Source organism: Lottia gigantea (genome assembly GCF_000327385.1).
Source record: "Lottia gigantea unplaced genomic scaffold LOTGIsca_76, whole genome shotgun sequence".
Classification (NCBI taxonomy): Eukaryota; Metazoa; Mollusca; class Gastropoda; family Lottiidae; genus Lottia; species Lottia gigantea.
In genome coordinates, this window is record NW_008710536.1 from 965,280 (window position 1) to 979,590 (window position 14,311).

A 14,311-nucleotide genomic window follows, 5' to 3' on the forward strand; every position below is an offset into this window, starting at 1 on the left:
GTCTTCTGATTGATTTAAAGTTTATTTACAATATAATATAAATATAGTTATTTCTTATCACCTAAATCATTGATAGAATCTTCATCAATCTGTAATGTAACAAATAAAAAATTACATAGAGTTTAACTTCTCGTCATGAAGGAAATTATATATTAATACTTTGAAGGAATACTACGTCTTAGAATGAACATAAAATTTTAAAAATATAAACTTGGCCAATATCACATTCTTCAGTAGTACCTGGTGTCATAAATAACATTATAAGATCCTTATATAATACGATACATCCAAAAAACTTAGTAATTATCCATAAACATGTAATTAACAATATTAACATTAAGCGTTTTTCCAATAATTACTTAGTTTATGAATTTTCCAATTTTCCGGATTTTACAGGGATTTTGTTGTAACTTGTGTAATTTTATTGATGAATATATACTCATATTGACTATTCTTGAGAATTAAATTTTATGTTCATTGTAAGACGAAGTACCACTTTAACCATTTGACAGATCTAACGTTTCGCTTATTCCAGGAAATTCAAAGGGGGCTTTTCTATACCCTGTATGTGTATTTTGGACACTATCGTTCACAAAATTACACTTTCTCATTCTAAGATTCCAGAAAAAAAAACACTAGTTATGATTTGATTCGCAACTCTTTGACCATTTCCTGTCCTATTTTTTTATTTTGTGAGTTGGTACCTTCTCTTGTTCTTGCACTGGAATCATAATGTCCATAGAAGTGTCTTTTTGTTCATTATTATAAAGCGCTTGATTAGGAAGTGGAAATCAAATTGGTACTAGGCCTTATGAAATTAATTTTCAACTAACCTGAGGCCATTTTTCAGGAAGAATATCAAATAGATCATCTTTCACATCACCCTGTATGACAATTTCACCACTGTCATTGGCACTTGCACCACAGGAAAACTTATTGGCAAAAAATTTACTGGCAACTTTTAAATCTATATCTGAAATTAATGAAACGTTTACGTTTACATTCCACCAGACACCATCATGTCCTCATGGAAAAGTAAAATCTAGGGAACAAATCAAATTTGAGAAATGTATGAATGGTGATAAAATAAATTCTGTGGGTTTTAGTTAATTTTTAATTCCGATAGACATGTAAAATCTAACAGATAAGTTAGGTCTGATAGACAAGTAAAATCTACTTATAGATATGTTAATTCTGATAGACAAGTCAAATCTAACAGATAAGTTAGATCTGATAGACAAGTAAAATCTAACATAAAATTAAATCTGATAGACAAGTAAAATCTAACAGACAGGTTAATTCTGATAGACAAGTAAATCTAACAGATAAGTTAATTCTGATAGACAAGTAAACTTTAACAGCTATGTTAATTCTGATAGACATGTAAAATCTAAAAAGATAGGTTAATTCTGACAGACAAGTAAAATCTAACAGATAAGTTAATTCTGATAGACAAGTAAAATCTAATAGATAAGTTAGGTCTGAAAGACAAGTAAAATCTAACAGATAAGTCAAGTTTGATAGACAAGTAAAATCTAACAGTTAAGTTAGGTCTGATAGACAAGTAAAATCTAACAGTTAAGTTAGGTCTGATAGACAAGTAAAATCTAACAGATAAGTTAAGTCTGATAGACAAGTAAAAATCTGATTGACAAAATTTGCATTTAACTTATATCATACACTTTTGGAAACAGCCTGTCTGAATGAATTCAATGAATCTGTAAAGTCTTACCATAATCTGCTAAACCCACAAGAGTTGTAATCTTTTTCTTCTTCCCTCGAGATTGTGTCCACATTTTAATACCTTTAGGTTCAGCTTTTTTCTTAGCTTTTAACATTCCCTTCCCACCTCTAGTCTGTCTTTTCTTTTTATCATCTGCATCGTCTTTCTCACCATCTCCATCACCTAGAAATATATTCATATACAATTATCATTCTCACAATCACCATCACCTAGAAATATATTCATATACAATTATCATTCTCACAATCACCATCACCTAGAAATATATTCATATACAATTATCATTCTCACCATCTCCATCACCTAGAAATATATTCATATACAATTATCATTCTCACCATCTCCATCACCTAGAAATATATTCATATACAATTATCATTCTCACAATCACCATCTCCTAGAAAAATATTTATATACAATTATCTTTCTCATCATCAACATCTCCTAGAAAAATATTCATATACAATTATCTTTATCACAATCACCATCACCTAGAAAAATATTTATATACAATTATCTTTCTCATCATCAACATCTCCTAGAAAAATATTCATATACAATTATCTTTATCACAATCACCATCACCTAGAAAAATAATCATATACGATTAACATTCTCACCATTAACGTCTTCTAGAAAAATATTCATATACAATTATCTTTTCTCACAATCCCCATCACCTAGAAAAATATTCATATACAATTATCTTTCTCAACATCACCATCACCTAGAAATATATTCATCACAATTATCATTCTCACAATCACCATCACCTAGAAAAATATTTATATACAATTATCTTTCTCATCATCAACATCTCCTAGAAAAATATTCATATACAATTATCTTTATCACAATCACCATCACCTAGAAAAATAATCATATACGATTAACATTCTCACCATCAACGTCTTCTAGAAAAATATTCATATACAATTATCTTTTCTCACAATCCCCATCACCTAGAAAAATATTCATATACAATTATCTCTCTCACAATCACTATCACCTAGAAAAATATTCATATACAATTATCTTTATCACAATCACCATCACCTAGAAAAATAATCATATACGATTAACATTCTCACCATCAACGTCTTCTAGAAAAATATTCATATACAATTATCTTTTCTCACAATCCCCATCACCTAGAAAAATATTCATATACAATTATCTCTCTCACAATCACCATCAACGTCACCTAGAAATACATTCATATATAATTATCTTTCTCACAATCACCATCAACGTCTTCTAGAAATATATTCATGTATAATTATCTCTCTCACAATCACCATCAACATCTTCTAGAAATATATTCATTTACATTTATCTTTATCATTATCACCATCACCTAGAAATATATTTATATAAAATTATCTTTCTCAACATCACCATCACCTAGAAAATAATCATATACATGTATCACAAAAATTATCATCTTTTTCACCATCACCATCTTCTAGAAAAATAGCAATATCACCTTCAGTTAGCATCCCCAATCACCTAGAACAATAACTGTATGTCATCACTGTTTCGTAGAAAAATTTCATGTCATCAACTTTATTTCATACTATAATCATAATTCTCAGGCCAATTTCAGTGCTTGATTAAAATCAGAACAAAAATATGAAGTCAGCAAATTTTACAGGATTATATCAGTTAAGCCTAATGAAATCTTATGTTAATTACCTGTGGTCAACTTTTGAAATTCTTGTGGTAGATGTCTTTCTAGCCATTCTTTACATTTTTCATAGTTAGGATAATATTCACAATACTGCAGAGATAAATACAATTATCAAATATACAATAATGAACTTCATATAATGAATCATATTTTTTTTTCAAATTTGGAAACATAACCATTTAAATCTTGAATTTTTGTCAGTTGATATTTGGCGGTCTAGATTATATTCAGCTGTGAAAAGACACCTATTACCTCCCTTTTTTAAGAAATGTAGGAATTATTCATGGGAATCCCGTCTTAGCTAATTAGCTTATAAAGATTATGGACTGTTTTTTTTTTTTGCAATCATTAGAACATCTGTTTTTTTTTATACTCAGCCTTCTAAAAACTGAATTTAAAAGCCATTAAATGAATACTTGAAATGGGGTAACCCATCTTTATAATTGTAAAAGCTCACCTCTATAGGCATGGTACATTCTGAAATAAAAAAAATATCATAACATCACACAAATAAAAGTACGGTAACTAAATATTCGATCTACTGACAAGGAATGTATGAATGCAGAAGTCTAAGCATTTATCTCAAACTCTTGATTTGTCATAATTTGCATCAAAAGTTCAATTGACTCAAATTAGCCATAATAAGAGGCTTCTGAATATGTTTTAAATGTTATATATGGGATCTGAATTAATTCTTTCGCAAGTATAAGTTAACATTTATTGTTGTCTGTTGGTCCTACCTGTTGATTGCAAAGAGATATGGACAGGTAAAATTTAGCCTTATCAAATATTAAGAGTATCCCTTATGATTCCTCAATTCTGGTTGCCAGTTGTGTTGATTTAAATTTAATACAAACCTCCACAATATAAAACTTGTATAGGATATGTTACTCCATCCTTTGGACCACTGTATTCTAAAAATGGTTTCTCTACATCAGCACTTGCCATGATGGTTTCGTGCCTTACTCTATCTGAACAAAAAAAAATTTGATTTGAACAATTCAGCCTTTAGAACTTTTACTTTTTGTAGTGTCATAGGTTTACAACATCATCATGATCATGTATCATATAGCCTATCTATCCAAAGAAAGTAACATGATGTTTTGGCATGTCTCCATGAATGCTAGTCCGAAATATCTGTCCCTATTCCAGCCTCTGATGGATATTTTGGCAGTTGTCGACTGGAGTCAGAAGAAAAAGGTCCTGTTAAAAGGGGATTTTCAACACCTACAGAGATGCATTTTTTCTAACATAATATTAGAATACCTTTAAAATGACTCTAACCTAAATAAGTGTTAGGCATTACTGGTACGGTACCAAAACTTTCGTAGTATCACGTATGTGACTTTTGACCTTTGGCTGCACACACAGTTCTAAAATGCTAGGTGAGATCAGTTTCTTCAAAAAAATACTATGAAACCATAGATATGAAAGACATGGTGTAGGGAGATAATATGGAACCATAGATATGAAAGAGATGGTGTAGGGGAAAAATGATGATAAGACAAAATCAAAAACAACAAAAATATTCATCTTTCCAAATATATCTTGGTTTTGCAGATCTGAGGCACCTACGGAATGTTTCCATTTAAAAAAGCTATTTTTTTCTGTCTATATACAGTAGCCGACTAGCCAAATCCAAATAACTATCAGAGCCAGAGGCTAGAATAGAGACAAATGTTTCGGTCTACATGAATGTAAGGTGTCATATACGTTCAGTTTTAGATTCTTACATGTACTCTAAATAGATAACACGCAGAATCAATTAAATAGATCTTAATTATAAAAATCGGGCTGTTAAATCTGTCAATAAAAACTCACGTTGTTGATGTTTATAATAAACCGGAAACTGCTTTCACGGCCCCTTCGTTTTATACAGTTTACTGTCAACGACATACATACGAAATAATCCGAAATCAGAACAAGATGTGTTCTTCATCTGCGCTGGGTTTTAGATATTTTGGTTACGAAAGTAACTTACCAGTTTAAGAGTCATTCAAAGACTTTAGTTTTAGAGTCAGTAAGAGGCATTTCAGACACAAATACTCCAGATACTATTTTGAAGTGTACGGCCATACGAAGTTTCGGTGAAAGGAAGTTTATTTACCAACTAACCAACTGGAAAACATTATGTCTAACTAGATCTTTTATGGCCATTTGTATCAGAAATAGAATTAGAATTTTAAACATTTAATAAAATGTATCGGATTATTTGTTGGTGGTCGCCCTGGTTAACCTAGTGATTTCAGTCTAACGATACACGCGACACCTAGCGGCTACTATCTGTTTAATAGTATCTATGAAGTTTTCAATGAACCCACTTCGCATCGATTTTTATAAAGTTTGACATGGATTTACAACAAACGGATCCGGAGATATGGCCTAGTGATTCTCAGGAATCAAATTATGCACCAGTTATTATATTAGTGTCAACAATTTTGTTTTTCGTCTTTAGTAAAGTGTCTTTATTTTTGACACCAAACAAGGTGTTATCGCTTTCGACAGTGTCATCGCCCCATTTAATTTGGAGATGGAAAAACATAACCGTGTCGTTGGTGCACGCCCTGATAAGTAGTTGTTGGGCAGTGTATTGGTGAGTTGAAATTTCATTCAAATTTTCATTTTCTTGTCCAGGATTATTTATTAGGTCCACTGACAATACTGACAAATATTTTGGGAAATTTTATGGAAGAAATGGGAAAGCCTCATTTTATTTTGTATTTTGTGGGAAAATTGCATAATCTGGGTCATTTGTATATTTGAGAATTTCATCGCCTAATGATGTTATGATTATATTTATTGTAGTTTTTATAAGTCACCTAAATTGGCAGAAGACTTAATTAGTACCTACACGGTGTTATCTCATTCATTAGTAGCTGTATCTATGGGTAAGTTGTGTTATCTAATTGTTTGTGACCTAATTTTTCACACTGTTATATAAGCACATGTGTGGTCACGTGAGATTTGTTTACATCATGTGACATCATTCCTTGTACCCTCTTTAATTTTTTGATAGTTGATTTCTCTTTAGCCTGGATCTAACTGTCAGTGTCACATGCTTGTTTTAATTTATCTTAAACGTTTTTATTTCAAGATTTGTCTGTCTGCATAACATAATGTCAGTTTGCAAGTCATTTTTATATATATTTGATTGCAGCCCAACCCTATTACAAACAGATAAATGTCTCTTTCTCTAGGCCTACCTGTCAGTGATGCAGGTGCTGTCATGTCAGAAGTGTCTTCTTTAAGACCAAATTGTTTTTCATTGGCCTACACTCTGACTACATTGAGCTTTGAATTGAATTTTCTCTCCCATTTCTTAAATAGGGTCCATTCAAAATGAAATTTTCAACTTTATCCCTTTTGTCTTTGAATATTTTGTTTGGTGATTTTACATTTAAAATAGACACACTATCCTCCCAGAAAATTCATGAGAAAATGACCTACTTTTGAGACTGAAAATTCCCTTCTGTAAAATCATGTTTACAAATAATAACTTTTAGTTAATATTTTCATCAACCCAAAAACAATCAAAGACTCTTGTAGTATTTCATAATTGATAATTCAATTTATATGAAAATAATTGCCAAATTTCAATTCAGTGTAGTCATAGATTAAATACACTGAAATATCAGTTCTGCTTGTCTTAGCTGAAACTCACCAATCTTAGCTGATATATGCTAAAAATAGAATGCACATCATAACTCTCACAACATTGTGATATGTTAAACTATTAGGTTATTTTGATAGCTTATATTTTTTTTTCAGGTTATTTTATTTATGTTAAGTTATATTTCCAGGTTTTAATATATGTTATTTTTAAGTTATTTTATTAATTATGTATGTTATAATTCCTAGTCATTTTATTTATGATGTAAGCTTATGTGATATGTTATTTTTTAAGTTATTTTATTAATGATGTTATCTGTTAAAATTCCAGGTTATTTTATTTATGATGTAAGCTTATGTGATATGTTTTTTTTGAGTTATTTTATTAATGATGTTATCTGTTAAAATTCCAGGTTATTTTATTTATGATGTAAGCTTATGTGATATGTTTTTTTTGAGTTATTTTATTAATGATGTTATCTGTTAAAATTCCAGGTTATTTTATTTATGATGTAAGCTTATGTGATATGTTTTTTTTGAGTTATTTTATTAATGATGTTATCTGTTAAAATTCCAGGTTATTTTATTTATGATGTAAGCTTATGTGATATGTTTTTTTTGAGTTATTTTATTAATGATGTTATCTGTTAAAATTCCAGGTTATTTTATTTATGATGTAAGCTTATGTGATATGTTATTTTTTAAGTTATTTTATTAATGATGTTATCTGTTAAAATTCCAGGTTATTTTATTTATGATGTAAGCTTATGTGATATGTTTTTTTTGAGTTATTTCATTAATAATGTATGTTATATTTTCAGGTTATTTTATTGATAATGTATCTTATAATATGTTTCAGGTTATTTTAGTAATGATGTTATATGTTATAATTCCAGGTTATTTTATTTATGATGGAAGTGATATGTTATTTTTTAAGTTAATTTACTAATAATATATGTTATATTTTCAGGTTATTGTATTTAAATTGTTTGTTATAATTCCAGGTTATTTTATTTATGATGTATGTGGTATGCTACTTTTTAACTTATTTTATTAATAATATATGTTATATTTTCAGGTTATTTTATTTATGATGTTGTTATATTTTCAGGTTATTTTATCAATAATGTATGTTAAATTTTCTTTTATTGCTTTTTTTATGATGTTATATTTTCAGGTTATTTTCTTAATGATGCTCTATGTTATGATATGTTTCAGGTTATTTATATATAGTGTTATATGTTTCAGGTTATTTTATTTATGATGTATGTGATATGTTAGTATATCAAAGAACAAGACAATCATTAGAACTTTTAGGCCATCATGCTGTGGTAAGTAGTATTATATATATAAATCATCTTAATCATCAAATGTTCCCAGAGGTGATAAAGCCAAATTTCACCCATTAGATCAATTTTCAAAATTAAAATTTGATGAGTTTCTTGGCTTCACTTCTCACATTACACATTTCACAACAGTAACTGTGTTCATTAGCCCAATCATGTGTGAATAGAAAAGGAAGATGAGAGATTTCATTTTATTTTGCCATAATTGATCTAATTTTATTCACTCCACTGATTTAAATACTTGTGCTAGTTTCCAATAATTTGTATTAAAGGATTTCATTTAAAGACTCACCTGGTTGTCATGGTAACATAAAGCTTGGACATTACCACTGACAATACAAGAATTCTTATCAATAAGCCTTATGTTTATAATATGACTTTCAATGGACTATAGGCTTCAAGGACAAAAGTGAATTAATATGATGATCTTAACAGCTCTTAAAAATTTATCTAACTAGTAATGTATACACTGAGACACAATAAATCTTGCACTTTGAATTAACAACATTAGTTCTTCCATAGTAATGCATTTGGATTGCAGAGTTGACATACTTAGTGGCAATAGGTGTGCAAGCGACAAAGTAGCAGAGCTCAATTCTCAAAAAAAAATTTTAATCAAAGGCTGCCTAAAAAGTATATTTAAAAGAAAAAAAAAGGAAAGAAACAACTATATTTTACAAGGATAACAACTTCGGTTTACAGTTGAGGATCCTTTCATACCATTACTCATAACATTAAAGATGTCTATTTCAAATTTCTAGTTTCGTTACTAGATAATGCTATTAGTTACTCTATATTTTATATAATGGTGATTATCATGTATATATCAAGTGCTAATACAGACAAGATGCAGTGTTCTGTGAAATGAAATTAATTTGGATTTAACGTCCTACTTTTCTACACCTGCTTCAGATTGGGCTATTGAAGACAGACAATCTCATGCAGTTTGCAATCACAGAAAATTTACGACAGACAGCAGCAGTAGTGTACTTTTTTTCAATTGTCATTTGTTGAATGATCTATGTCCATTGTCCAATAGAGACTAGATGCTTTATCTCATGTCAGCTCCTTTGACCTGACAGGGAATACTGGTTTGAACTCTGGATGTTAGGGTTGATAAGCTTCTAACTCATATTGAAGAAGCCAATTGTGTCTTGACCTGTCTCTCTTATATGTAAGAAAATGTAAGAAGAAAATTACAGGTCGGACATAGTTGTTTTTTTTTTTCACTGTGTTAAAAGCTTGGTCCCAAACCGAAATTCTAAACCCTCAGAACACTCAAATCCTACCCTCAAATATTAGAAATGGGGTAGCTAAGAGGTATTGAGACAAATTTCAATTAATTTTAAAGGAAGGAAAATTTTGGACTCCCACCTTAAACAAACTATGGCTTTATGATTAGCTAGATATGGTTAAAAGCTCATTCTTGATATCTCGTAAGACATTTTGAAGGATATGGGGTTATAAGATAAGCAAATATTGACCATGTTGTGTTATCAAAGTTGACAGTGACCTCTGACCCTTGAGGTGAAAGGTCGATGTATCTTGTGTAATGATTTATTATAAAAGATAAACTAGAATGAAATGAGTGAAATTTTATCATTGGTTTTGGATAAGAATGCTTATCATGGATAGATAATTTGTATAATTTATGTAACTGAAGGTAGACTTAGACCTTGAGATAATCATATTATTTTACTGTTGTCTGAATTCTGCTTTACAAGCTGGTAACGTCTTAGACAGAGCTTGTAGCACAAAAGTTACATTTAGTTTCGCGGAAGATAACTTGCTTAATTCCAAGTGAGAGATTCCCTGTGATTAACCTGAACTGGTCATGAGGACTGAGGGAATTTTAAGTTGGAAAACCCAGTCTCAGAGAGGTACAGGTGTTCTAAAAGAGTACAGTAATAGTAATGGAACTTTGATTAAGTTTCTGCATTTATACTTATATGCTGCACACACAATCCTATACTATATGAATTGACTTAAAACCCATTTACAATCCTTTAAAGGGACACTATTACCAGATGGGCTAAGCTAAAAAAAATTCCTGTTTCTGAGACTAAAGTATGAATTGTCAAAAAAATCGCACATCTGTCCCTTTAAGATTATAATAGTAAGCTTATATATGTACTAAGTACTGGTACTTGACTAATTTTGTTGTATATTTCAGATATTGGTAGCCTTTTCAATCAGCGTATTTACCAGGTTATATGTTGGTTATGCTCTAGTTAGTCTATTGGTTGAATTAAACAGTATCTTTTTACACTCCAGGCAGTTAATGCAAATATATGGGTTTGCTAAAAATAATTGTTTTTATCGTTTAAATAGTGTTACTAATTTAGGTAAGTTTATACTATATTTTATTTCAAATCACAGGGAAACACTTTTCTGGCATTAATTTAGGGTGGCCAATCTATGAATTCATCCAGGATAACATTTTTATACGCCCACATCTCTCTATGTGGACGTAAATTGTCGGCACCCCTGTTCGTCCGTCCGTCCGTCAACATTTGCTTGTAAACGCTCTAAAAACTAGATTTTTTTGATGGAATCAAATGAAATTCGGTATGTGTATACATATTCATAAAACAAAGATCAAGTTCGAATATGAGCTATTTTTGACCATTAGAAGCAGAGTTATTGCCCTTGCCACATAATCTTGAATATGCTATTACTCTCTTAGTTTTCAACCGATTTTGATGAAACTTAAAATGGATGTTTCGTTTTTCAATCCGCATGCCGTGAAGGGTGTATATGGCTGAGGTCCACTATCTTTGGTTTTACAATGATTTGACTATGTAATATTGATCTTAAATCACTTATAATGACTGTTAATTATTCTAAATGATAATAAGTACTTATTAAATGACAATGTGCTAATAAGAGTAATTAAGACTATTTTTTGAATTCATTTACAGAGCTAGTTTGTTTTTAGTCATATATATTAACTTGTTTTGCCTATTTGTGGAAATGTGGGTCGGAATTTGGAAAGTTTTATCAGTAGCTTGGAAAACAGTTCTTTGTTATGGAGGCTATGAATATCAGAGATCCCTTGATATTTGGAAATAGAAAAGGCTTTGTCTAATGGTGATGTCTTGAGAATATTTCACTCAGTGTATACCACACCTCACATGGTTTTCTTAAGGCCTATCTAGCATGAAAGAAAATATTTCATATCATTTCACTGATGCAGGGTCAGATTCTGTTCACATTTGATGCAGGGGCAGATTAAGTTCAATTTGATGTAGGGGCAGATTATGTTCAATCTGATGCAGGGGCAGATTAAGTTCAATTTGATGCAGGGGCAGATTATATTCACATCTGATGCAAGTCAGATTATATTCACATCTGATGCAAGGCAGATTATATTCACATCTGATGTAAGGCAGATTATATTCACATCTGATGCAAGGCAGATTATATTCACATCTGATGCAAGGCAGATTATATTCACATCTGATGCAAGGCAGATTATATTCACATCTGATGCAAGGCAGATTATATTCACATCTGATGCAAGGCAGATTATATTCACATCTGATACAAGGCAGATTATATTCACATCTGATGCAAGGCAGATTATATTCACATCTGATGCAGGGCCATGTTATATTGATGACTGATACAGGGCCAGAAGTAATGATCATATGTTCTATTTTCAGGTACATTTGTTGTGTTTAGAATCAGTGTTTTAGCGTGGATGACAAGATGGATTGTTATCAACCGCCATTTAATACCTCTTGTATTTTACTCTGTTGGCAGTATAGGACTAGCTATTATAACTGTCATGAATATTGTTCTGTTATACCGACTTTTCCGTAGTGATTTTATTTCTAAAAAGGATAGAACACATTGTAAGACTGAGTGACCTGCAGAAGACAGGATTTAAGAGAGTTCGTCTCAAGAACAAGTAACATTCAGAACAGAATGGTTGTGATAGCCCGTAAGGGAGAATTGATTCATTTTGATTAATGTATACCCATATAAACCACTGGCGGAGATGAAGTGTACACCCATCCTATTTATAAACATTAAATACTGTAACTGTCTTATGTAATTTTGTCGGTAAGTCAAAGTTAATTGGAATATAAAATTCAAAACAAATTTGATAATCTTATATTGAATGTGCCGTTACTGAATGTTTTGAATCATATATACAAATTCACATAAAAATCATTTGAAAATTTGATAAAAAGATAAAATTAAGAGGACAATACAGTTGAAATTATGAAAAATATGTATTGTTGAGATCTTATATATATAATACAAATCTAAGTTAGAAATTAAATTTCTGATAGTCCTGAAACCAGATATTCTGTTAGTAGAGTTGAGCTTTTGCCAGACTCGTGTCTATAATTTCCTATTATACTCACTAATTTGATTAAGCATTTCCTCTTTCTAATCTACTTAATATGCAGATCTAAATGTTTATGCATGTTTTTGCCCATCAATGATCTGAAGAAAATCTTGTTGATATTGTGTTCACTTGAAATTTCACCAAATTAAAACTGATATTAAAAGTGGGTTCACACCTCAAAGTTTAAAAATAGCTATTCTAGAATTCCCTACTCCTTATACAAAGCTTTTGTTGAATGATGCATTTAATTGGTTGAAAACTCAAATGACCTTTAGTTACATTACAATTTCTTAAGATCATAAATGGGTATATTAAAGATGGGTTCCCTTATTTTCATTAATGAAAATGCTAATACTCACATTACCATAATTAATTCATAATTAAGCTAAATTAGAAGATTATTATCAGCAGAATTCCAATGAGTAACTAACTGATCAAGAAAGGTCAAAAAGGTTTTTTTTTTGTTTATCCAGACTGTATATACATGGACATTCATGATTGGTCAAAAATCTTAATTTATATGCTATATAAGAATATCATGATATGATTAAGAATACATGATAATTCATTTTTAACTGCATTTTGTTATATAGTTCTTTGGGTATCTTTAGCATTGGTGCAGCATTCTTAGTTAATATATATCATTCTTAAGGTAAAGTGTGTTTGTTTAAAATGTGTTTGTTAATGTGTTCTGTATGTATACACACCCTATCTGTGATTAAGCTTACTATGTGTTTAGTTATCGCATTAAATATTTGTTATGAATTTAAATCAGGCTCAATAGGTTTCTCACTTCTCAGGTTTATATATGACCTCATGGTGTGGCCAATAGAGTAGCCACTAGTGTTAAAAAGATATTTCTTTCTGTATACATAGTAACACAAATATTTAAGTTAAAATGTTATGGTCACATTAGATGTTCTAAAAACCACTGTTAATAAGACTTCATGACAATATGGTATTAATGGCAATATCAAAATAATACAGATGCTTGTATATTCTGATGTCGTTCTTATGGAAATCAATCTGATAAAAATGCTGTGATCTGGATGTTACGTTACATACTCTTGCTATCCATGATCTGACAAGATTCTTCTTTAAATAGTGTTCCATGTTCCATTGTTCCACCCAATAGTATCAAAGTTGTAATTTTTATAATCAATCATAATCACTATTAAATATGGAATGTTAAAAGATATAGAACAGGAGATGCACCGTGCATCAAGCACCACAATTTATCACATTATGAAAGGTGAGTGGAGTCACACTCATAAAAAAACACAAAACAGAACATTCAGATTGTATTCAGATTGTATTCAGATTGTATTCAGATTGTATTCACGTACAAGTTGTTCTCAAGGTTCTCCAGTTATGGATCAAGGAATTTGGCAACTCATTTTACTATGTGACCACTGTAGTTTTTATGTTATAGTATTTGAATTGAAATATTAACTCTATAGAAGTGATAGTCTAAGATTTTATTTGGGCTCACTTGAAATAAACTTGTAAATTTTCAGTCAAAAATGAAGTTAATTTTAGAGTGTAGAATTGGTCTTTTTATA

The 14,311-nt window shown here is 30.2% G+C and overlaps 2 protein-coding genes across 2 annotated transcripts; one reads left to right on the forward strand and one right to left on the reverse strand.

The window, feature by feature from the left end:
* Positions 1 to 4: 4 nt before the first annotated feature.
* LOTGIDRAFT_222001 (hypothetical protein) lies at positions 5 to 5,296 on the reverse strand. Its single transcript, XM_009066426.1, has 7 exons — positions 5,256 to 5,296; positions 4,292 to 4,405; positions 3,892 to 3,911; positions 3,440 to 3,524; positions 1,733 to 1,906; positions 834 to 973; positions 5 to 89 (listed from the first exon to the last, which is right to left on the reverse strand). The coding sequence occupies exons 2-7, from the start codon at positions 4,380 to 4,382 to the stop codon at positions 48 to 50; spliced, it is 552 nt and encodes a 183-aa protein (XP_009064674.1). The 5' UTR covers positions 4,383 to 4,405; positions 5,256 to 5,296; the 3' UTR covers positions 5 to 47.
* Positions 5,297 to 5,959: 663 nt separating this feature from the next.
* Positions 5,960 to 12,224, forward strand: LOTGIDRAFT_74365 (hypothetical protein; the record flags this gene model as incomplete). Its single annotated transcript, XM_009066358.1, has 5 exons — positions 5,960 to 6,027; positions 6,240 to 6,322; positions 8,292 to 8,374; positions 10,563 to 10,734; positions 12,055 to 12,224. Coding segments are annotated over 5 exons (576 nt in total), but the record flags the coding sequence as incomplete, so codon positions are not given.
* Positions 12,225 to 14,311: the final 2,087 nt, after the last annotated feature.